General features: G+C 37.3%; 1 protein-coding gene across 1 annotated transcript in view; it reads right to left on the bottom strand.

Moving 5' to 3' along the window:
• Window positions 1-1,190: 1,190 nt before the first annotated feature.
• LOC124165131 (kinesin-like protein KIF14) overlaps window positions 1,191-27,279 on the bottom strand; it is a 115,210-nt gene continuing 89,121 nt past the window's right edge. Inside the window, exons 9-17 of the mRNA XM_046542437.1 lie at window positions 16,768-16,928; window positions 13,469-13,702; window positions 11,635-11,946; window positions 9,962-10,222; window positions 9,492-9,627; window positions 7,835-8,005; window positions 6,594-6,764; window positions 4,870-5,013; window positions 1,191-2,504 (exon numbers count right to left, since the gene is read on the bottom strand). Coding sequence (XP_046398393.1) covers window positions 1,809-2,504; window positions 4,870-5,013; window positions 6,594-6,764; window positions 7,835-8,005; window positions 9,492-9,627; window positions 9,962-10,222; window positions 11,635-11,946; window positions 13,469-13,702; window positions 16,768-16,928 — 2,286 coding nt within the window. The 3' untranslated portion in view covers window positions 1,191-1,808. The remainder of the gene's footprint in view (window positions 2,505-4,869; window positions 5,014-6,593; window positions 6,765-7,834; window positions 8,006-9,491; window positions 9,628-9,961; window positions 10,223-11,634; window positions 11,947-13,468; window positions 13,703-16,767; window positions 16,929-27,279) is intronic.

Raw genomic sequence — 27,279 nt, 5'->3', positions numbered from 1 at the left:
CAGATGTAATAAATATAGGTTTGTTCTTCATTTCCCTCTCTACAATCACCCTAAGAGCCAATATTGCTTTCCTTGTACCCTTGATATTCCCAAATTCAGAATTGGTCTTCATTTGGAAATTCCTCTGCTTTCTACTCTAAAGGTGATTCTAAATATCTTCTATGCATGTTCTGTAATCACTCTTATTAACAATTTCAAGTATATTATGTACATATGTCAGGTATGATGTACATATTTATACATATATGTATGAGCATGTCTGTGGGACCAATGAAATTACTAATACCACCCGAATTACTGTTGTGTATCATTGAAAGTATTTACTCAAACTACGACATCTCTAATACCAAGATTTGGAGAAGTATTCTGCCATATTTTCTCAAGCAATATGGGGTTTCAAATTTACTGGGCAATATTATACTGCTGAAAGTACACTACTGAATACTGGGTACGTAAGATGAAAAAAATTACATGGGACAAGGTATTATATGCGTGTACTTGGTAAATACATGAAGGATTTTAGGAAATCCATGTTTTAAAATTGAATCTGATTACCAAAATAGCCATCAATGAGCCATATTTTTTTAAAATTAACTGTTATCCAAAGATGACAGTCATTAATAGCACGTATCTCTGATTCATGTGGGAAAGGAAAATATGTAATTGAGAAAACAATACAGCATTGTAAAAAATAATGTATATCATTATTGTACTACTAAAAGTTCAATATTGTTAAAAAACAAGAGTACATAGATAAATTGATTAACAAAAACAAATAAGTTAGGAATACACATAATGTTATGTACATAACAGAAAGCAAAAAGATTATTTGTTACATGCACTCGGAGGTTAATCATGAAAAATACTAATACATATGTATAAAAGTGCTATGGCACAAAAATTTCCTATCACGATAAATTATTAATAAAATGAAACAGCACCTTCAAAGAAAAAGTTGACTAAAGCTGATGTCAATATAAGTAACAATTATCCACAGCTGATTTGGTGGAGTAGTACCAGAGTAAATGATCAGGAAAATAAAATTACATGTTTCCACTGAGAAATAGTATACTGAAAATATTTTGAACATTTTTGTCATCATGAAGTCAGATTTGATGATGCCAAATGTTGCAAATGGACATGACCATACCATTTCTCGGAGGAAAATTTCATTTCATTTTCCTGATCCCTCACTTATGTCAGGAATTCACAGAGACGTTAAAAAGCTAGGTGCCCTCTATCAAAACTGTCAAGCTGAATTCCATACAAACAATCAGCCCAAATCAAGAGATTTAGGTAGGAATCCTGTCCCAGCAGATGAACCTAACCTTGATCTACCTCTGATATTCTACCAGATTCAGATAAACCAGTAACTTGAATTCCATTTAAGGAAATTAATGATGAGGAATTCAAAGGAAACAATGGTAATCCACATTTACTGATAACAATGATTTTAGGTTTCTTTCAATAATGACTGGTGATCTTGTAAATGATATTAACTAGTCATCTGACCCATGAAGCAGATCAGGTAGGGTTGAAAATGGCATCAGAACACTCATGACGACGAGGCAATTCTAGCACCCAATTTCTTTTCCCTGCCTTGTTAGACTATGAAAATTTTTCATAAAAAGCTGATGGGTACAAGTGCATTTGACTTGTGTGACATCATTATGCATACTTATGCAGAAAATAACATCTGCAAATCGATATTTCATTTCTATGAGCATCAAGTCCTTCAGCTGTCCAACTACAGCACTTGTCCACAGCAGAACAACAAAGCCATTTCTGGAAAAGGCAACAACCTTTGCTCACTCGTTTGGTTCTGGGAAGAAGAATCTAACTTTTTTTGATCCACCAAGACTCTCAGGACACATGGGTGATCTAAGACTCGATTTCACAGGGGTCAGCATGTTGCATGGTTTGCGAAACTTCCCAGGAGATATTACTGTCTCCACATCCTCCCGCCAACTTTCATTATCCTTTTCACAGCTCGACTCTTCTTGATTCCACTTGAGAGCACTACTCACCTCCGACTTCACCCTGCGCATCATCACTTCAAACTCTAAAATCGTTGGGATAGGGTCACTCGCCAAAGGCATGCAAGACCTAGAGAAAATCGCCAGCAGATCTTCCGTAGCCTCCTCAATGGCAAATAGGGCAGCATGAACTTCATCTTCCACATCCTTCTGGGATTGTTGCGAAGATGAAGAATCCGAACTTATCTCAGGCCCGCGTCCAATGCTCATCCTCTCCAACAGTCTACAGTGATTCTTGTCACTACTGCTTTCCTCCTCCTCCTCCTCTTCCTGCAACATGGACGATGAAAGTTGTGATATGCTGTCGTTGAGTGCCTTGGTGACACAACCTGTCTCTATCTTGATGCTTCCCCGTTTAGCAGATGCTGTGCTCGAGTCATCTCCACACTCTCTACCTTCCTGATTTGACTCCTCTTCTTCTGCTTCCCATGACTGGCTACTATCAAACAAATCCTGCATGCTGTCTCCCTGCAAAAAGAAAATAAATTACATAACTTGATTTGTCACAAAAGCTAAGAAAGTTTGAAGGCTAACTTCATAGTGATATTTTTGCATAAGATCTTGCTATTTCTGCAACTGCTGTACTTGTTTATTTACGGTATATAGCCAAGATTTCAATGGAATTCAGTTTTACCAAGCTATTACTGTTAGATAGTAGGACCAGTGAATGTGGATATGTAGTGAAATATGGCATTGGGAGGCACATCATGACTTTATTATAGGTATGTATAATGTTATACAATTAACTGAAGTCCTGTAAATTTTTAAACTATTTGAAGTGTGGTGGCAGCCGAAAAGGCAAATATAGTAGACTCCCGATTATCCGGGCTAATGATGGGGAGGGACGGCATGAATAATCAGAAAACACGGATAACCCACACTTTCACTTTAATGTTCATAATTTACTTAAAACAAACAACATATTATTATTTATGCAGTTATTCTGTTATTTTAGAGTGCTTCCCAGACTCGATTAGAGCTTTCTTCACCAGTTCGGAATCTTTTTAAGTGGCGAAAACATGGTTGTACTCGTATTATTAATTCTCCATGTAAGGCCTGGTTTCGAAAACCACACATCCGTGGCTGTGTGATTGCGGATACAGAAAAGCGGTTTGCACGAATGCTTCAAAACAACTGCTCGACATCGGGAACTACATTGTCAGGCACCACGCCACGCAGTCGCGTCTCGCACAAGTTGCCCGGGCTGCAACTGCTGCCAGACGTGTATCCGTGATCACAGAGCGTGGTCGCGTACTGCGAGGCTTGGAAAACACGAACATGGTGCTCCCACGAATGCAGCTAGAGCATGATTGCTTCTGTTTTACGAAGGGGATTCTGATTGAAATGATAAGTGCGGTGTAATCAAGCATTAATGCAGTAATTCCGATGATTTTGCATCCGATTTTATTTTATTATAAAGATGGCGGAAAAAATTGAGCAAGAGTGAAAATCATGCACGGATAATTCACATCCCGGATAAACCGCAGCTGGATAATCGGGAGTCTGCTGTACCTACATATTATTTATTGGTGAAACTGAGCTAACAAGAAATGGAACAGGAGCACAATTAAGTTTGTTCCCTCTCATGGTTGGTTTCCAAACAGACTCTAGGTGACAGGCGGTACTTCTGGATTGTGCCCACAGGTGACCCCTAGCAGGTCAGACCGGAACCTGGAGACAAGCTTGCCTTGCTGAAAAGGCATTATGTATATACTTTGCTACTGAAACAATGTTATCATTTCACATTCCCTCATCACATGTGTGTTGGTAGCATGGCTATCATGTACAAGAAGTTTAACTTGAAGAACTGTTTTGAATAATCTCAATACTTCTCCAACTTTGAAGTCAGATCAAATATTTTTTCATGCTTTCCTTAGGTGGGAAATCCATGGGTTTACTCTCAAGTTCCAGATGATATTTTATAATTACTTTTTCTAAATCAGCAAAAGACAACTTGATCAATAGAAAAATTAAGATATGGAATTACATGCAAGGGAGGAGGGTCTCCTATATAAAGATCATACTCTTTTTTATGGTAATGTGCATAATATCTTCTCAGATAAGAAAGTCTTAGGTTTTTCTAAATTAAGTTACACTATAACCAATGTAACTGTACCTGTCTATGGGCAATACTTTTGTCATTTATCAACAGGGAAAAAATACAATGCATCACTTTTTGAGATAAATGAATCAGCAGCATCTTAAACTCAACCTCACTATGTAAGAAGAAAATAAAAGCCACCTTCCGGTTTTGAACATCCTCATATAAGGCTCCTCAAGGAAGCCTGCTGGTATGCTTGGACAATGTGTACAGAAAACCTACCAACATAAACCCCAACTTGAAAAGGTCATTCATCTCCAAAACTCTGAGAAGCAGGGAATCTTAAAAATGTTGATAAAAGGGGCAATAAAATGAATGATAATAAAATGAAGCTGATGTGGAAAAAATTAAATGCACCCACCCTATTCAACCTAATTTTGGGAAATGCAAATGATCGGGCCAAAAATTGGTTTTCAAGTGCCCTTGGATAGCAATAAAAACCTGGCATGAATCAATCTCAGTAATCAGTCTCAACCATAAAGATTTTACTGAAGGAATCCAATTGTTTTTTTCAAGCCCCTTGGCATAATGGCCAATCAATAGACAGTGGAGATTAAAATGACGGTACATATTTGTTTTAACTTATCTCAAAAGTCAGTACCTATTCATTCAAATTCATATTGATATTGGGCATATGAAAGTGAATTATCCATAATATTACCTAATATGTACCAGAAATTAAGTCAATTTCAGTGCATTGTAGTACAGCAAAAATGTAGAAAAACAACTAACCTCCTCATGATCTCTTAGAGAATTGAGAACTTGGATAAAATGATCAGTGTGCCAAAAGGTGAAAACCTTTTCATCTAAGTCACAAACTTTCACTTTAGGTTCCAGAAGACCATCAGAATTCAGCACCTGAACATACTGGAATTCCTGAAATGATAAAAGAAATAATTGGCAACAAAACTCAAAACAAATACATAAATATTTAGACAGAGTGAAATTTTTTTGGGATTTCCTTCAAGTGGTACGTAGTGCAGAATTACCATATTTCTCCTAATATGGTAATTCTGCACTAATCCCCCCCCCCCTAATTTTGAGGCTTCAGTTTTGGGAAAAGTAAAAAAAAATGCATTTGAATATTGTCCCCACCTTTAAGTTTCACCTTGGGGGACTATATTCAGACATATACGGCAATGGCAGAGAAACATTTACTTGCCCCTCCTTCAATTTTGCCACACATGGTTGGACCATAATAGTCAAAGCATAATAGTAATAATGTTTATAGCGCAGCACTCATAATCAATGCAATAGAAATATATTTTGCATGCATTAAGAAAACGTCAAAGTAAGGGTGGAGACTTGTGCAGTATCTGGGATATGGTTATGTACTGCCCACATGCGATGATTGAAAATATCCATTAAAAGCAAGACCTCAGATCTGTGATCACGCCACAGTGCATCTAACCAATTGGTGAATGGCAATGTGTCAGTTGACTTTATGGTAGCTCCCTTTTCACTCATCACATAGCCATGTATGAATGGTTCCTGGAAACCATAGCTTTAAAGAGAGCCGATGCAATACTCTCCTTTCACTCTAGAATTACTTCCACAGTTAAACACCCGTTGAAACTAGTAAGACCTTCAATACATGGGAAGTGTAAGTTATATTTGTTTATTCAAGGCACTATTTTAAACAACTTATTGCAAAACTCCATTTTAGCCATATGTATAAACTACATGTACACTGGTAACTTCTTTATTTCAACACTTTCTCCGAGCAATTTCATATGTATATTGTGGAAATTTTAATGATTTCCATAAGATGCTTCTGGAAATACATTGCCATTCGTACACAGAAACGAATTTTGTACAATTAGCTTCCATAGCATTTTCCGCCAAGTATTCAACAAGCTCTTGTTGATGTAACTTCAGCTAAATATCACAAAGATACCGTATTTCTCCTAATATAGTCCCCTCCCCTAATTTTGAGGCTTCAGTTTTGGGAAAAAATACGATTGAATATAGCCCCCCTTTACATTTACCACAGGCATTTTTGGAAAAAAAGGGGGAGACTATATTCAAATAAAAACGGTAATTCAGCTTAGGATCTATTCATTTGCATAACATGGGTCAATGAATATGATAATATGGTTTTGTGCAAAAGATGGAGGATATAAGTACTAAGGAGATGGCTAGCTTGACCAAATTCAAGAGTGTGATTCACTCATGGCTAGCCTCACAGCCATTGTATTCTGTCAGTGAATATTTTACTCTTAACACATGTGATATTGTATTCTAATATATTCATATACTTTCTATTATATTTCATTTATTTTTATTATTTTTATTAATTGTACACTGCCTATGAACTGCGACTATCTTTTCTTGTACATTCTATATGTATGTGCAATTGAATTTCATCTGTGACGAGGTCTGTGTATCTAATGAATACTATTGACCAATAAAGATTATTATTATTATTATTATTATTATTATTCGATGAAACATACATAGGCTAAGTTGTGATCCCTGCAGAGGCCACTTGCTTCCTTCACCATTAGCTGCATCTCATGCAAACTGACTCCTTCCTCTTTCCTGCTCTCCTCCTCAGTTACTCGAAAGCTTGAGTTGATCATCTCATCATCTGCCACCTCTGTGCAATTTAACACATCCTGCAGATTCTGAAAAAAGGCATCACACATATAATACTAAAAATTGAGAAAACTCAATTGAAAGATAATTCCCTTGCAAAAAAATGGGAAAAAATAAGCTGTAATTTCCATAGCAGAAACCATGAAAGACCTTTCAAGATTTTCATAAAATAATCCATGCAATTCTTTGACCCCTAGAGTGAAGAAATGTTGGATTATAGTGTACTCCCTTTCCTTTCAATCTTATGCAAGATATTACAAATGAACCTTTTTGTTTCCTGCTATTTTACACCTTTACCAAAGCCTATAACCTATGAGGTACAGGTGTTGTAAAATTGAGCACTCCAGGATCACATGATTATCACTATTAAACAAGGACTAGCTAATTACATTGCAAACTAACCAAGATATTTGGTAAAGTAAAGTCACAGAAAACTAGACTTGTACCAATAACAATAAGGGGTAAAATAAAGGGGTCACTTGATGGCAGGAGTCAATAGCAACTGCATACAACCCCACATGCATGCCCCACAACATATGGGTCTCTTACTCTGTAAAAAACTATGGAAATTAAAGGTATAAAATAATGCCTCTATTTAAATGCGAACTACGTGCATTTTTGCTTGATAATTTATTCTATCATGTAAAAGAATTTCTTTGAAAATAATTTATGTTTTGTGTATTTATAACCTTTACATAATGTGTCCTACATTTGTGTTGTGCAAATCACAGGCCAAATTTAATGTATTATTATTACAATTACAAAGGATGGAAGAAACATTCTAGTGATCCACGTTGAAATGAAAATACACAACCTTGGTAACTTTTCACTGGAAAATTATTTATTGGTATGACGCGTTTCGACGCTGAGGCGTCATTCTCAAGTACCTGGTTCTTGAGAATAAGTACGGTACTTGAGAATGATGTCTCAGCGTCAAAACGCGTCGTATCAATAAATAATTTTCCCGTAAAAAGTTACTAAGGTTGTGTATTTTCATTTCAAACATTCTAGTTTGTAACTCCTGAACTAGTTTTTTCCTCTTAAGACCACAAGGTGCAAGACCACACAAAATTGAAACAAAAAGGTCACATATACCCACTTGAAGGAAATTAGATGTATAGGGACTAATATCAGGGGTGGTGGCTGCTTTGTCAGCCAAGGCTTTCTTCCTCTCCAGTCCACGCTGTAGCTCAGCTTCAAGGGCCGTTTTCTGGTGCTCTAGTTCACCTTTCGCCTTCTCCACTCGCTCCAGCATCTCCTTCTGCTGAACCTTCAACGCAGGCATCACATGGAGAGAAAAGGAGTAATATGAAAATAATCACTGGTACTTCATCCATCAGGATATGACGACACAAAATGACATGAATCAATCACAAGAGATAATGTGCGAAATTCCATAGAGGTAAAATCATTCTCCTTGACGGCTCGATTCGACCCTGGATCCCTCGATTTCCGGCCAAGAGCTTTTAGTCAGTTAAGCTACCGAGGTATCAACCCTCTCTGTGGAAATTTGTGGACTTAACCAGGCAAGATAGTCTTTTCTGGCTAAATTTACACAGAGGTGATTGATGCCTTGGTAGCTTAACTGGCAAACGCACTTGGCCAGAAATCGAGGGTTCTGAGTTTGAATCCTGTTCAAGGTGAATGATTTTTCCTCTTTAGAATTTCTCACATTTGTACATTGCAGGTGACACCCTAAAGTTATCACTGATGTTAGTCCCGGTACACTAGAATCACAAGAGATGAATTAATAACTGAAATATGTAACACACAAGGGGACTTTAGGGTCTTTAAGGGTTATCTCGAGCGAAATAACTACGCCCTATGTAACTGGAAAAATGAATCCCATTATTGAGGCACGAATACAAGTGTGTCGCACTCAGAAAATAGTCGAATATGCTACTCTCAGATAAGGGTGCAAAATCGCTAGGGTCCTGTTACCCCGCTGGCACCAAGGGACCTCCGCCTGTCTCCCTCCAGGCGGTGCTGCCTTTCGGCGGTAGTGCGCACTGATTTGAACGCTACAGGGACCATATTGACAAATGCTGTCTCCCCATTAATTTCACATCAATACACTCAGAAGACTTCTTCTAAAATTAAGAGCAATAATAAGGCACTACCTACACAAAACATTATTCCACAATGTAATTTTATCCTTCATGAATAGTAAAAATATGACATAAATACTTTACCCCCAATTTTTAAAATATGTATTGATACTGCAGTTAAGATAAACATGAACTTCTGCTTCACTGAACAGAAAGAACAACAAAAAATTGCAATGCAAGTATTCAGAACATGAGAAGTCACTACAAACCACTAAGAGTAAGTTTACCAGGACATGTAAAATGTGATATCACTTCAAACAGAAAACAGTAGCCAAATGGAGACATTTTAAGAAGGCATGTGAAGACACCTGGAGACTCATAGTGTTGATTAGGGAAAAAACGGCCATGCAACTTGTTGGTGGAATACTTCATACGTAGGGCAAAAAAATTGGAAAAGGAATATTTTTTACCATAGACCTGGGCCAAAATAAGAATTCCCAAATTTCTGTATTAATATACTTAGTGTTGATTTTTTAATGTAGTTTGATATGTATAACTTAATAAGTTTTAAGCTTCAAAGGCCATAATGATGAATGACATGCAGGCATACAGAATTGATGCTGAGATAAGCTCATATCAATGCAGATGAAGGATAGTACATCAACACAATACAAGTTAATTAGCATTTAAGTGAAGTGACAGACTTACAAGTGTGTGACCCAGATTGCTGATTTGCTTCTCGAAAGCCAGTCTTTGTTGATGTAGCTTGTCCTCTGCTTCTTCATTGGCCCTCTGCAATTCCTTCACAGCATTCAGTTTGGCCTCTTCCAGCTCACGGGTTAATCTGGATTATAGGGAAGTGAAATTATCACCTCAATCAATATAGAAGAGCTAAATAGGATCAAAAAGCATCAATGAGTGATACATGACTAGCACAAATACAAACCTGCAAATTGCCTTCATAGTGGAGGCAAGAAAGAAAAGTGCAAAGTTGTTAGACGTGTCAAGTAGTGAGAAGTGATGTAAGAAACTGAGTGCAGATAAATATGTACTTAGGAATTTGAGACCATATCAGTATATAAAGTTGCAATTTAATAAAAGATAAGACATGAATACATAACACATTTATAGCAAGATGTATTTGTTTGTAAAGAAGAGCACGGCTCATTTCAACCCACCTTTCTTCCTGAACTTGCTTCAGCTCCTGCCTTGCAAACTCAAAGTCCACGAATCTATTTCTGGACTTCTCAATTGCAGCTGACTTCAATTCTGATGGATTGTTGACCAGAAAGAAATGATTTCCACCGATGACAAGGCGGTCACCATGCTGGAGAGATATTGATTTATCACTGGATACTGAATGTCCATTCAGATAGGTATCACAAGAATCTATGGCACCTGGATGCAAGGTCAACTTTCCTCCATTGTTCTCAATAACGCTGTCCAAAAGGAGATGATACAACCAATTTTTAGTATAAGACATGGTCTCATGCGTTATTCTGTGGAATTGTTTCATTGTTGAATGAAATAAAATAACTTTGTTTCATTCCACACTTTATTTTAAATAGTACGACCCGGGTTTCAACATAGTGTTATCCTGATGATAAGACTAAGTGTTGAAACCCGGGTCGTACTATTTAAAATAAAGTGCGGAATAAAACAAAGTTATTTTATTTCATTCACCAATTTTTAGGTTTATAAATTTTTTCACACAAAATGTGATATTTTAATTCACATGAGCATCAGTTGCATGCCTAAATCAGTCCCCAGAAAAGACATGGGCACAAAATAATGATGATTCACACAAATTTACCAATGAAACTTATGCTAGAATTATTTTAAATGGTTTTGTCACAGTGAAGTAGGTTATAAAATCAGTTTCAAAATATTCCTTTTCATAGCACAATAATAATGACCACACTATAAAATTATTTGAAATGATCACTGCAACTTTTACACGCTTTTTTTCAATTTTTTGAGATTTGTATAAAAAGAAATTAATGTTAAGAAAATGTACGTTAGACCAAAATGCCCAAAAATCACCACCAAGATCACAGATACGATAATACAGATAAAAATACATAGATTCCCAGCCTAGAGACTTTATTGCCTTGATGTAATCCTACATATTTCTAAATATTAAGCATGAAAGGATATAAAGGTATGTTTAGTAAAATGACAAGTATGGATTAAAATTTCATCCATTTGAACTCATGTAAAAGGCATGCAAATGTTTCACAAATGATAAGGTTTTAGGCTTAACTTAATTGGAATTTATTTGCTAACATTTAATAAAAAAAAACTTTGATAATTCTCAGATAAATTAAAGATGAGTACGACCACGTTTTATGAAGGACTCAACAAAATAAAATAAAATTACATGAAATAGAGACCATGATTGGGAATACCGAAGAATTCTTACATTATTTGAATGTAATGTATCAGAGAATAAATTTGAAACCTAGTAAGGTTTTCACAGCTGCCTTATCTCTTTGGATGCCACTATCTGATTCAAGGATAACTTGTTTGATATTTTAATGTACGGGAGAATATGCACAAACGATAATGTGATTTATTAAAGATCCCAGCATCACTTCGGTAAAATATTTTAGGCTCCATTCTGAGGAATAAAAACTTTAAGAAATCACCCGTGAAAGCACTGTCAATTGTTCTTACAAAGATATGCATCACAGGATCATATTCCTACTATGATAAAAAGTAGTGTCAATTGGATGAAATACTAGGCATATTTATAAAGAAATTTGCCGGGCCCTTTGGTCACAGGAAAAATAAAAATGTACTTTAACACAGAATTTTTTTACTTAATAAGTAATACATCTCATTCTCTTACCAATGATCAACTCCCACCAATGGACCGTCCAATAAGATATCAGCCATCAGTGACTCATCTGAGCTTTCAGGCGTATTGGGTAAACGACCAATGCGTACATTTCCGGGGGGAAGAATGTATAGCAGTGTGCCACTCAGTCCTGGGTCAGGGGACAGGTTGATGAGGCATGCAGTCTTCTGAACTGTAGTATCTGAACTCAAGGTGCTGGATTCTTCCTTACTGCTAAGGCAAACAGCTAATCCTCTGCGGCGCAGAAAGGCAATTTCAGCACTCTTACACTTCTCAGCTTCTGCAATTCGTTCTGCCCATGTCCTGCGTGAATAGAAAAAATTGACCACTTTAACAATGAGGTAAATGGGATTCATGAAAAGAAGTGCATTGAAACTTTTATAAATCAATATAAATATGATCTGAATCAAATTAGACACTTGAATATACTTGTTATTAAGTGAAACACACTTTTAAGCTGTTTCAGTCATTTTGTTGCACAAAGTGGCATCGCATGGGCACCAATCTGGCCTTTTTCAAATGAGGATAAAATTGACCATTAACATTCGTATAAACTGGGATTTCTAAAACCAAATAATTTGTATATTATGAATACACTAATGGTGGGTAACGAATCGCAATCAATGCCTTTCATTTTATTTGATGAGGGAAACTACCCAATTGTGCCGCGGAAAGCTTCAGGAATGCATTCAACAAGTTCACGGACACTGACCCTCCGATCTTCGAGCAGCTTACCGTTGATCTTCAGGACAATCGCATTCGAAAACAGAAGTCTTCCACCCTGTTCTTCATCGTGAACTTCCCTGCGCCCTCAGCAAAAGCCCTGCACCATTTGCAGACGTGCTAAACGGACATGCACCCTTCACCATAAACTTCAGTCAGTTGCTGATGAATCCCATCATAGCATGGAGAAATCGGATTACTGCTCGAACCTAAAACTTGGCGGGAACAGTGATCACACTTCCATTGTTTACGGTTGCAAAGCCAACAAAGAGCGACATAGTGAATCGTAGACGAGCAGCCTTGAGAGTAGGGGAACCACTGCACACGGCACTGTTGTGGGATTTAGCCTAGCACCTTCCATCAACATTGTAGATCATTGTGAACCTTACTTTTGGTAAAACCCTCATAACGTATTAGCCATGTCAATAGGTAACGAATAATGACACATAATTGTCATTCAATTTGAAGGGTAATTCAAGCTAAAAGAATAAGTCAGTGGCATTTACATCATAAACAATGGGATTATAAGTATGTTATTTTTAATAACTTAAGAACCACATAGCACAAAACTGATATCTTAAATGTGCAAATTCAAGTATACTATATTTCCTACGCAGCAGTAGGATACGCAACCCTTACCAGGTTGAGTTGATCTGCCAAGTGAGATCGTAAAAAGGTCATTTTCACACAAAAATCATACCATATATTACAAAGTTGACAGAACACACACCTTACTTGTTATAAAGGGTGTTCTATAAATTAATCAATCTTGCGATTCATATTTCCCAGGGGAACACAGCAAATTTCATTATAACGCATTTACTTAAAGCAAAAAGAACAGAACTTCTTGCAAAAAATTCTTCTCGTAGTCGGCTTTTATGGTGATACATAATTCCAAATCACCAATAATTTTGAAACATGCCACTAGTTCACTCACACACCTTACACCTGCCTATCAGTTTCAAAGACTGAAGGTGACACTCATTTCCTGGTTCAGCCCTGCATAGATCAACTGCACAGGTATCCCTGGTTTACTGCAATGTGTATGGCTCACCTTAGGGTGTAAAGAGCCAGTGCAACAAAATAAAGAAAGCTCCCTTACTTTTCAGCTTTGGCAAGCTGGTCCTCAGTGTTCTTGAGCCTCTGTCTCAAGGCTTCAACCTCACTCAGAGACACCTCCAAACTAGCAGGCACCGGTGCATCCACACCAAACTCCTCAGAGCCCACACATGCATTCCTTGTGGAGGGGGGAATGATGCGGCGCGGCTGGATGCGGCGCTGGTGCTCACAGTCCATCCTCAATGCCCTCAGCCGCTCTATCTCCGCCCTCAGCTCCCTGAAGAAAAAAACAACAAGCACTAATGCAATAACTATTCCAAACCCTTCAAGAAGAAGTTGAAAAATTCACCAGAGAACTACTCATTTAAATACACAGCACTGGAATAGGGTGGTTTCCTATTACTTTTTTATTGCCTGTATCGGAAGATTATTACTCCTGGAGTACGTATTTCACGCTTTTAGATTTTTAAATGACGATATCTATTTTTCGCGATTAAATGAAAAGTGAAAATTTTCAAGCACGCGAAAACGCGACGGGTAAGGAAATCTCTCCGTGTGACGTATTTCTGGTTCCCCCTCCCGCCTTGTGAGGTGACCTTGATCGAGGCTCTGAGCGCTGATAGGATGCAGGATGCTAGAAGGTAGCTGAGTACCTTGCTGTCTGGTAGCGCTTGGCTTAAAAAAGGTTTATTAATACCTTATCAAACGAAGAAAACTTTCCGACCTTAGCCAGTTTTAATAGGTGATTATTAAGACATGTTTCCCTGAGCTCTGCGCCTCATGCATGCATTGGTAATCTCAGACGATGTATAACTCCTATCTTCTCCTATAGAAACTAGCTCCCTGTGACGTCACGTGGAGTGGCTTTGCATGGGCGCCAATCTGGCCCTTTTCAAATGAGGATAAAAATGGACCATTGCCATTCGTCTAAACCGGTATTTCTAAAACAAAATAATTTGTATATTATGAATACAGTCATTGTGGGTAACAAATCGCAATCAATGCCTTTCGGTTTCTTTGATGAAGGAAACTACCCTATTGAACTTAGAACCCCAAAAGTTGTACAGGGTTCCCACTCAAACTAAATTATAAAATTCATGGTTTTTTCCAGGTTTTCACGGTCTGAATTGCGTCAAATTCACGGTCAGTTGATAAGCCATTTTAGGAAAAAATATTGATCACATAGCAATCACCGGCCGCACGTTGCCTAAAAATATATAGGAAATGCGACAAACGCCGAGAATGCAAATGCAGCAATGAAAGAGCTCTTATGACGTCGCCTATCGTAAGCAAAATTTAAGGCCGGATAAAGGTTGTGAGTGGGAAAATGGAGGGTGGCAGGGAAGTGAAAAGGTGTCTGATTTCTCACCAGGGTTAATGGTCACTTTGGTTAACGGTCCTCCTATCACAGCCTTAAGGTCTGTGTGTCGTCATGGCACGTGGACCAATATTTGCGCTTTGAATATACGTGTGCAGATCAATGCATGGACTGTGTTTGCGAGTGACTGACCTTGAAATATGATCGACAAATCGATTTTTCTTTTGATCCGTCAATCGTAGATCTACAATCAAGTCTGAGAGGTTTTTAAGGTTTTACAGCAAATTTCACGGCTATTTCCAGGTTTTTTCACGGTTGACGAAATTCACGGCTTATTCACGGTTTTAAGGTTTTCACGGTTGAGTGGGAACCCTGTTGTACTTCAGAAGCACTTGGAGGATCTACGTTCAACTCTTGTTCGGCAGCTTATCAGGCATCCGAGAGAAGTCACCAGTTCCTTATATCTTATGCTTGTTTTTGCAAACATTTCAACAAGAATATCAATTAAATGCAGCCACTGTCGTGCTGCTGGGGAAATAACAGAGTCAGTAATTGAAATGAGAATATGTGCCCATGGTCAAGGCAAATCATGGAATCCTCTGCAGGATTTTCACACTATGAAAGCAATTGTGGATAACTCAGTAAGGTTTCATCACAAGCAAGTCAACAGTTATTTCTCAAATGTTACTAATGGAGGTTTGAAAATGCTCCAAAGTAGAATTGACTCTAAATAGGATTTATTAGATTTAATTCACCAGCAAAATGAAATAATTTTATACAGAAACATATGACAAAACAGTGATCCACTTCCTTTATTAGTATTTTCCTGACATGAGGTTTTTTTTTAAATCTTGCTCTGCATACTTGAAAAGTCATAACTATTTGATTAATAATAATAATCAAAATAATAAGATGCCTTTATTCTTTATTTATGCCTTTATAAGATTGGTATTTGATTTGAAACCAAGCATTTAAGGCTGATTCGCCTTCAAAAATTTTATGATAATCATTTTCAGTTGGCATGAAATTTATATGGGAAATTCATGTTGGCTGCACTGAATAGAATAATTTTGATTCTATGGGCTGTGTGGTAAGTGTTCTAAGTAATGATTTTCTGAGTCCAGTTTGATTTCATTGATTTCATTTTTTAAACTTATTGAGTCAGATATAAGAAGTTGTCCAGAAAAGATAGTGAAACAAACCAATGAAAAACCAAGGAAACCAACATGGAGTTCCTACACAGTAACATGAGCACACATATATTTAGAACTGGGAGAACATCTCTTCCCTAAGTGGATTTACATGCTTCACCAATATTTTTTCAGGGCAGTTGTACTCTCCATAGGGTAGTTTCCTTCATCAAAGAAAACGAAAGGCATTGATTGCGATTCGTTACCCACCATTAGTGTATTCATAATACACAAATTATTTGGTTTTTGAAATACAGGTTTAGACGAATGGCAAGGGTCAAATTTTATCCTCATTTGAAAAAGGCCAGATTGGCGCCCATGCGATTCCACTCCGCGTGACGTAACAGGGACCTAGTTTCTACACGAGAGGATAGGAGTTATACATCGTCTGAGGTTACCAATGCATGCATGAGGCACAGAGCTCAGGGAAACATGTCTTAATAATCACCTATTAAAACTGGCTAAGGTCGGAAAGTTTTCTTCGTTTGATAAGGTATTAATAAACCTTTTTTAAGCCAAGCGCTACCATTCAGCAAGGTACTCAGCTATCCGCTAGCATCCTGCGTCCTATCAGCGCTCAGAGTCTCGATCAAGGTCACTTCACAAGGAGAGAGGGGGAACCAGAAATGCGTCGCACGGACTTTCCTACTTACGCGTCGCGTTTTTGCGCGCTTGAAATTTTTCACTTTTCATTTAATCGCGAAAAATAGATATCGTCATTTAAAAATCTAAAAGCGCGAAATACGTACTCCAGGAGTAATAATCTTTCGATTTAGGCAATAAAAAAATAATAGGAAACCACCCTATTACTGCTATATATTTCTCCCTTCTCACCTTATAAGGCGATCATTATGTCCCTCGTTGACTCGCACACGGTTCACAATGGTGGCAGCTTGTGTAGCATACCTCAGAGTGGACAATGTTTCCTCCACATGGATGTTGGCAGGACTGACTGTGGCCAGCATAGCAGTCCTAGAGTTCCCACCAAGACTCTCCTACAGACAGAATCAGAGGAGAATCGCTACCATTAGCAACAGAAGCTTCAGGAATACCAAAAAACTTAGCGTTAACTCCATTTATTACAAATCATTCTTTATCAAGTTTCCAGTTAATGCACTAATTTGCTGGCATGAAAAACAAGACATTGCCAAATTCAGAATGATCAATTGTTTGCCATGATATCCTTCCATTTATAGGCACTTACAATTAGTGTAATTGTGATGTACAGACAGTGAGTGAAATTGAAAAAAAAAACAGACAAACATTCATTTTTGCAGATTTCTGAAGTTCATTCAACCTCATAATATTTATGCAGTTCAATTCGATGAGATGGATACATGATACATACATATTTTTGTTACCTTGCTGAGAACTGTATTAAAATTCAAACGTTCTGGGTGACGTAATTATTGGAGGAAAATCTTCATATTGACACCAAGCCTCTCGTACATTATAACTTTATTTTATAACACCAAGTAACAATAATGGGAATATACAATTTATTATAAATTTATCACACAACATTATTAATTTTATGCAACATTATTATATAATATACATTTTTTAATCCTTGCCCAAGCAGGGGCAAAAAATTCTTAGGCAACTTAGAAACAAGCCCAAAAATTTCTAGGGTTTCCCTAAACAAATAACCAAGGTTTCCTCAATTACAAAGGTTTTTTTTAATTGTCTCTGTGTACCTTCATCTGAAAATTTACTTAAGTTTTGGCTCCCACATTTATGATTTCGATTTTTACTTAAAGGTATCATTTTCTCTCCCCACCATCAGCAATACATGCACAACTATGAATTATTAATTAAATACTACCTATAAATAAATTGAAATTCAACCTCGTTCATCCATGAGCGGTAATTTAATAGTCATTAGCTTCGGTAACGAGATGAAACCTCATGCACTTAAGTCTTCACATACAAAAACCTACTCCAAAAATTAATTTTTTACACCAAAAAGTTTTACGCGACAAATAATAGAACGTCTATCTTCACTCCTTTCCTCCTCGCTACAAATATGTTGAGAGAGAGATCGACGCAAATTTGATGGCGCGATACGATGAATCCCTCATTTCCCCATGACCTCCACGAGTTTCTGGAAAAAAAGAATTCAGTGAGCAGGGAGAGATTGTAACTCAGCCTTTCACGGGGTATTTTTGCGACTCATGACGCACCCGCATCGTTTTCAACGCGTGATTATTTCAGAACGGGGAAAGAACTCAAATTCACGCGTTTATGCGACGCTAGCAGAGCAAAACTGACGCGAGGTCACGCGAGCAAAGAATTAAGAAGGTCGAAACGATAAAAGATTAGGCCGAAAAAGGAAAAAGCACACGGACAAGATTATTTTTAAGAGTCAACTCGTTGAGTATGCAGGTTTTTTTTTCAAGTGCCTCACAGCAAAGAAGATACAGGGGTTTCGGTAGCAAAATATTAACCACACGGGGTTACCCTACGACCTCAGGCTTTAATACTTATCCGCCCTAAGGCTTTTCAAGGTAGTGGAGGGACTGAAGGGTAAGAGGTAGAGGAGGGTAAACCCGAGAACCGAAGTATTGAAAGCTAAACATAGCAGCCTTTAGGAACAATAAAATTTCTACGAGAAACCGCATCAGAATTTATGAACTTTCTCCCAATGAAATAAGCCTATTGATAATATGAAATAAGACTTACATTCGTAATGAAATAAAATAAACTACAACCACCTAACATTAAATTACACAGGCTTTCAGTTGATGCATTCCTTTCCCTTTGAGAAATATTTTTAACGCTCTGCATTCGAGGTTTGCAACTCGATCGGTATCAGCAATCGCGAATCTAAATTTCACTTCCCAATGTCCACCAAGAAGTATTTTTTAAAATAAATTTCCTGCGACTATATGGAAAGTCGGTACACTAAACACGTCCTCAATCAAATATCTCCATTAATCATCGGTCAACCAGAAAGTATTACCGTAATTTCTCATGTTAAAACCGGGGTGCGCGTCATACACGATGATGCGCGGGTGACCCACACATTTCCATTTTAAATCGTATTGATAGGAAAGAAAAACACCGACTATGCAATCAACAAGATCAAGACGTGGAAACACTAACCATCTTTAAAAATATTTTCTCGCCGGTTGCGGCGCCCAGAGGTGGGACATCCGCCATTGTTGCAGTCATCGCCGTTTACCTCGAGTGGATTCCCGACGCAAGAATGCATTTTTGAAATTAATTTTTCCTTAATTCATAGCTCCAAAAACAAGGTGCACGTCTTACAAAAGAGCGCGTGGTGCATGAGAATATGCGGTACTTGACTTAAATGCGTGACAACTTGCTGTACCCCCAAGTTGTCACGCATTTAAGCGTGTTAGCGGGCTGTATTGTAAGCAGAAACTGCCACTAACGACGGGTAAAAAAATAATAGTGAACGCAGCAGCTAAGTGGGATGTTCAAAGAACTTCTTCCCTCTCCATCCAGTGCGCCCTCTTGCGGCAACACGAGCACAATGGAGGCGCGTGATATATTTTCGTGCTCAAAATCACGCTGCAAGGCAGATGACGCCTCCACTTATCTATGCGAAGGACACAGACAATGGTGTTCCAACGCACACACAGACACAGCGGGAAAAATGAGACACAAAATCGCTCTTTAATGGGCCATCTAGATCACACCTGCCCGATATCGGGCTTCTTTCTGGACAAAAACAGATATCGGCAACAGCTATCTCCGGCTCAATATCCAGAGAACATCCAAGGCTATGAACGGGGGAAATGGAAGCGGCGATTTCGGGAATACCTAACGCTGCCGCACAACGTTATAATTATAATATTTAATAATGAAAAGGATATAGTCAAACAAAATAACAGAGATAGACGTTAAGGAGATAAATAAACAAAAGAGACTTATGCTCACATCTCTGGACCCGTTATTTTCGCAACTACATAGAGAGTTTTCGTCTAACTTGGAAGAGAAACAGCAATGGATTGAATAACCCTCTACCTAAATTTAAGCCTTCTCTGAAAGTAAAACACCGTCTAACCCAACATATTAATTTTTTTTAATTCGTCCGTTTTATTATAAAATATTTGGCCGGATCGGAATTGAAAACGTTTGCTGGAGTGTCGGCAAAACGAGGTCTATCAAATGGAGAAACGCAGTAAAATAAATAGCAGAATTGCCAATAAAAATTTGGATGGGCTTGTTTGTTTATGATAAGAAACCGACATCGAGATAAATAAATAAAAGATGTAAAATACGACTGACAAATGACATAGGATATTTCAAGCTTTAGGGTATTGGTGCTTCTTCGAATGTCAGAGTATAACGGCAACACCGATTTCAATGAACTATTGCCCGACTGTTACGTTTCCGCAAGTGCTGTAGGTTATGTATTACCAGTAATCCACTTCCTGTTCTATCGGAAGTGGCTATTTTTCATTGTTATTATCCTTAAAGGTAGGCTTCTTTCAACTTGCACGCGAAATTCGTGGTGCACTAAGTCTGCCACAAGGGAAAATTTATCGCAAGACCAGCTAAATAATTCATATAATGTTGAGCGAACTATAGATTGCGAATATTTACTCATGGTGATAGAGATGAATTACTTATGATATTGGCAGTTGTTTCTCAAAAACTTATTAGATTATATTATTATTAGCTTTTGTGCTATTTGTTTCGTATCTCTGAACTTGCCGATCCTAACTGCATAGCAGGAGACATTGCAAGGAAGTTTTTCACTATATCCGTGATATGAAGCATGTAATTTAGCTGATGTCACTTTCTGGTAGAGAAGGGCACCTAGAAAAGACGAAACGTTTGTAGAACATTTAGAAAATGCTTTTTTCAGTATTCTAGCTGAAAATGTTTGAAAAAAAAATTCTTTCGGGACATTTAGAGATATAATTCCGCTGGTGTTTTCCGATTACGCTAGCACATTGATCGGTTATTTCTGTCTCTTTCTCACTTAAATGGGTAATGAAGAATATATTTCCCATTTTTAACACAATTTTATAAGAAAATGTAGTATTTCTACGCTCGCTAGGCAGACACATTGGTCTCGACATGCTTAGGTATGTTACCTCAGATAATAAAATGTCCACTCTAGGACTCCATTCACTTTGTAATCGAGTCCTCCAAATCAGACTTGAGAGAGAATTTGCAAGGCAAAAACGCAAATTAAGCCTAACGCGATTAAGGCTGCCGCGGGCGCCCGTCTAGAAGCCGCCTATGAAATTGTTTCGAAGCAAAAAACAAGACGCATGTCCAACAAAAGGGCACGAGGTACATGAGAATATGCGCAACATTAAGGAAATGCTTTCTCAATGCACGATATTAAAAAGTTACTGGTGGACAAGAGATACAAATGGGCCCCTCGACAGAAAAAACATTTTCAACGCATTTAAACGTTTGAAAAAAGCGTTTTAATTTTCGCTCATGCGATAGTGGAATATTTTCATTTTATATCCTATTATTTTAGAACCCCCAATGGCCTTTATTGCCTAATACCTCCCCTAACGGCAATACTTAATATTCTGCAACGTTTACATCGATTTCAAAGAAAACTTTGCGTAATAATAAGTGATAGATTAAGTCTATCATACAAATAAGTTTCGCCGAGTACTTGGACGCTGAGTTCCCTGTTTGAGTTACCTGTACATTCCAAGTGCTTTGGATTGAATAATTCGGCTAGAAAAACACCTTAATTGAGAAAATTGGGTCCATGCGGTTCACTGATAACATCTCAGTTTTCAACTGCTGAATATAAAAGAGTAAATATCGTTTTTTATGACATCACGTGGTCACACATTGCTTTCACCAAATTCTGTGATCGGCTTCAAGTCCATATAATGGGCTCCTAAGCGCTTGGCTTCTACTTCATTACTTGATAAAACCTTTTTCAATAAATGGCTTCATTCCTTCAAGTTATTCGTCAGTTCTTTGATAAAAGGAGTTCACGAAATTTACGAGCTGGATACCAATGGCAATGGCAAAATTTCATTTCACATTTCCATTTTTTTAAATCTGAACTTCCGGAAAATGTAATCCGTCAGATTTAGAGCTCAGGAATACCATATACATAAATAACTAAATAGTATGCCTTTCCAAGCTCAACTAAAATGCAATAATTTAAAAATTGTGAAAAAAAAACTTTTATGAAAACATTTCTTTGCACGATTTTTGTAACGTCCATCCGAAATAAAAGTTTTTTTTCCCGTCACTACCTGCTGTCAACGTGCTATTGCTCTGTGCGCAACATTCTACAAATAGATAACTTATAGAGCGATGGCGATGATTTTTGTTTTTAATTTAAGATTCACTGTATAAATGCAGAAGAATTTTTTGAACAAAAATCTGTTTTTACATTTTGCACTTGAGAGGTAAGTTTTAGATTCCGACTAAATTCGACATTTATCTATGAAGAATCGGATCGTAAAGAAATTACTGTTAAAATTTAGGTCCAAGGGATGCAGTAGACTATCAATTACTAAGGGAACAGACCTACTTCGCAATATTTCATAAAGCAGAGGAGGAAAAAAATCGATGCTTACAACATAATGGCAAACTGTGTCAAAGTAAAGACTCATCCCATAAACAGGGATCATAATTGTTTGCCATCGCCTATTTTCAATTTTATATCGCTCACACTTCGTTAGACCTGACGTTACAAGATAACGAAACGGATTCGGAAGCCAAAACAAATAATTACGAATTCACTCAAGGAAACTCAAAATATCCGTTTACGGTCTATTTTCTTTTGAGCGCAAATAACATTGTTTCCTCTAGCTATCCAAATTCAACTCATGACTTCAAGATTCTCCTCTCCCAACTTCTGCATTCAAACGTATTCAAAGAAGAGCTGTTTTTCTTCCTGAAATTCCTTCCTCGTTCCAAAAACAAAATTTCGCGCTTAAAATGGTAGCAGGTGTATGTGTGCATGTGCGTCACAGGTAGCAAAAATAATAATTCGGTCTCAAGAAGTGTGTGCTCTTTGCTCAAGGAAGAACCAAAAATCTCCTTTTCCATAAAAAAGGCAATCCCTCCAACCTAACACCAACATCATCTCAATTTTCAAGTTTCAGTTCTAAATATGGACTATCCAGTCCATATTTTCTTAGAATAGGATACCACAAAGGTTATCAGAACCATTCAGAGCGGAATCTATAGTTAACATTTCATAAATTCCATTATGACTATTTATCAGAAGAATCATTTTTTGTGGCTTTCAGATTCCGGAAAAATTCCTAATTGCTCCACTATCATTTCCTAATTAACAATTTATATCCGCTAATTTTTACGAGTTATCTTCCCATTGTTCATCTTAAGATACCTCGCAGCTCATCTTTTGGAATGTCCTCGGCGATAATTTATTATTGAATTAGAGTTGCCGGAATTCCACTGCGCATCTGAAGGCACTTATGACCAGAATATTCCTGCTGAAGCAAGGCACTCCTCGCGTAGATCCACTGCAATACGATCTAAATACAACGACATGGAAGCCACAATCCATCTCCTAAAGATCAGTCATAGGGCTCACCTCTGGGTGCATACCTAAAGAAACGACTTTGCGATCAATGACATTTTTACGAGCGACTACATACCATTTAAGACGCACAATATTCTTGAACAAAACCTTCGATGTTATTTCAGAGAAACATCTGAAGTCACAATCAACTATAAAAACAACATTTCAATCACAGCAGTCTTCCACCAGTATAAAGGGATATTTTTACACATTTTTTATTCGTGCAGTTTATTTTTGAACGGATGGTAAAATATAAGATGATCACAAGTACCTGGATTTATATTAATTTGCTAAAAATTTCTCACAGAAAGTAAATAACTATTCCTAACGCGGTTTTGTAATATATAAAAATAATCTTGTTACGAACGGGACGATGGAGTCGACCAGAAGGCAAAATTAACATAAAATTGAGCAATTAAAAATAATATCATACCCCGCTTTTTAATTTAAAAGTTATAGTGTGAAAAAATTAACATGATAATCAAACATCGAGAATTATCATCATAACTTTAGAGTGGGGAAAAATATACATCGGATTACACTGTCACTCAGATAGCTTACAGTTAATTTCGCAGTATCTTGATATAGAAGCCCATAACAGTGAATTAAAATTGAATTAAGACGAAATATTGATATGCGTTCTGATATATATAATTTAATGACACACAAAATAATAGTTTAGGTGATACATTAGTTATTTTAATTTGGACGAGTTTTGCCCCTATTTTCGTGGAATGCTCCCACAAACAATTGCACAAACTTACATTCACTTTCAGATTTGGTTGAGAGGTATGCTCTCTCTGCGCGGCCGAAATAGAAATTAATTATCACAAATTATTTAATTACGAAATACTATGAACACATACCGGCAAAAATCCACTCAAAATCAGGAGAATTTCACCACCATGAGCTATGCAGATTGTTAAATGCTGAAATTGAAACATTTTGTCTTGTCATCCTTTCTTGGAGTTAGTACTAATCATTCTTACTGGTAAAATCCTGGATATTGGTTAGAAGGAGCTTTCCACTTAATTTTACTGTTAGCTAATTTTTTCACACCTGAGTATTTTTTCTTTCACATCTTTTAATAACTGTTCCATATATTTTATTCGGGACTCCTTTTCCCATTTTTTACGATCCCCTTGTCCTTCAACAAATGCCTTTATCAGATCATCGAATCTCATATAGCTGATTAAGTTCTTCTTCTCCACTACTGCCATTGTCCTTGCTTCACTGCCATGGAGGAGAATTCTTAAGATTTACGTATATTCCTCTTTCGAATCATTCCCATTAGGAGTCTTCTACTAAGAACATTTATAGTGATTTTTCCATCACTGCAAACACGGCTTCTCAGGCAACAGAGTTCTTTCACCGCATCAAGGTTTTTGTTTTCCTAGTTTATCGTAGGTATTGGCTTCCACTGTCCTCATCCATGCTCATATCTTGGTTTTATTCTTATTTCAATCTGATACTTGGCCGATGCCCTTTCTGCGTTCACAGGAGTTTCCTTCAAATATCTCTGATTCTCCTACGGTTGCTATGCCATCACATGTGGATGTTAAGCAGTCACAATTTCACGAAGCGGCACAAGATTGATTTCGTTATATAATGAATATTGTAAAAAGGAAGGGCTATAAACCACAGATTCTAAATTAATTAGTCATCCTCAATGGCTAAACAATAGCTTTATCGTTCTTTAAGCCCTCCCTGTAAGATACCCACGATAAGAAAAATTATCTCTTGAGTTAAACAATATCCGAGGTGACTTGATGACGGACGGCACATTATGCGTTCCATTCCTCATCTTCGACAGAGTCTCTGTTCAGTAACTTTTTCTCAAACAGTCTCTGGGATGTTGCAATGAAGGATTCGAGCAATTGCTAAAAACGGGATTTGTGGCAAACCCACTGTTTTACTGGCTATATAGACACAGATGTACTCCAAGATAAGTTTTACGCCCTAGACTACCTTTAACACTGTCGACAGTGGCGTAGCCAGGAATTTCGTTCGGGGGAGGGGGGAGGGAAGGAGGAAGGGTCCAAAATCGGGGGAAAATTTTTGAAGAACAGAGTACTAATTAGAGGGTTTTAAACTAATCTTAACACTTTTCATGATCAAAAAACATCATTTGGCAAGGAAATCTTTTGTAAATTCATGATTTTTTAATATTTTGTTTTCTTTAATGAAGCAAAGTAATTGTGTTTTATATTTCGGGGGAGGGGGTCCAGACCCCCCCTGTATACGCCACTGACTGTCGATATTGCCACCCCTTCTTCCATTCCCAAGTTTTTATGGAAAAAAAAACAAGCATCTTCCTGCTGATGATGTGCCTACTGTGTGAATGATATCCCCGCAATGGAACTCTTATGCTGACACTTCAATCAGTTTTAGTACATCAGGTAACAAACACTAAGGAGAACGAGAATGATGCAATAATATTCCCAATCCTTAGAAATATATTACTTCTTCCTAAGCTAATTTGTCGGAGAGAGAAAATTTGAATTGTTAGGAGTGAAAAAGTAGAAAAACTCAAAAGACATTTACGAAAATAACATTATTTTTGATAACAGTGATATACCTAACAGCGCAAATAGGCTTCGATAAAAGCATATTTTTCTACCACCTACAAAATAACACATCCTCGTATATTATTCTTAATTCCGGAATAGTCTTCCCCTCCACTCTTTGTTGAACCGAGTTTCTTTCTTCATCCAACTCGGTTACCCAACATTCCTCTAACATGGATTTCAACATTTCCTCACCTGTGGTAGCTAAAAACTGTTTGGGATATGTGCCGCGGCGACTTAGTGCACTGAAAGCTAGTTACATGCAATGGCCCAACGGTTGGCTGATAAATATGGTAAAAAATTAAAAACATAAGGATTGTATTTCCTACATTCAGTGCACCATCATTTTGCTCTTTGACACCAATAGTTTTCATCAAAAAATCAAATACTATTTCAACAAAGTGCTCGAAATTTAATTGCTAACAAATTGTTCAGTCACAGCGGAACCTTTCGAGCGCTTATCTCAGGCCTCTAATCAACATGGATAAAAATCAGGACGAGCAAATTATGGCCCATTTATCTCAGCCATGCCGTCCGACTCCGACGCATATAAATAAAGTTGCGCACTAATACAGACATAAATAGAGAATGTATGATAGAATTCGGACGATAACAGTAACAGGGAAAAGGGATTAGCATAGATACAATGTTACATAGGAACATTAATACAAAGAGTCTTTGAGCGCAATAAGCAAAGGACTAATCTTGGCAGATACAATTTGTGATCAATGACTTTTCGAGGAATTCGCGGGATAAGCATATTCTTTGAGTGGCCACACCATAGGGTTAAGCTGGATCGAGTTCCCAAACACCACAATTCGTAGTTAATACATCTTAAGTAAGCAATATTAAATTTAAATGTCAGCAAAATTTATCATTTTGTTTGGTAATATACCACTTCATATTACTCAGTGCTTTTTCTAATAGTCTTGGTTGCGATTTGCGCTGAAAAAATAATTCAATTTTATTAAGAGAGAGCAATCAAAGTTGCGGCATTCTGAATGAAATTATTTGTGACAGCCATCTTTGCACTCTCCCTACATATTCTAATACAATTATTTCGATTCCGAACGATTAGATGCATATCATCGATGCCGATGGCGAGCTTTCATCATTTGACTGTAAACAATAGAGTGCTGATGGCCCCCTCCCTAATTGAAGTCAATAAATTGAGCATCAGGCCATCTTGAAAGGGCCTCCATTGTTGCACTCCATCTAAATACGATTTGTCGCATTTAACAATTTAAAATACATCGGAGTCGG

Source organism: Ischnura elegans, chromosome 9 (assembly GCF_921293095.1).
Source record: "Ischnura elegans chromosome 9, ioIscEleg1.1, whole genome shotgun sequence".
NCBI classification, from domain to species: Eukaryota; Metazoa; Arthropoda; class Insecta; order Odonata; family Coenagrionidae; genus Ischnura; species Ischnura elegans.
The sequence above is the reverse complement of the archived record's forward strand: the minus strand, read 5'-3'. Positions and strand labels throughout refer to the sequence as shown.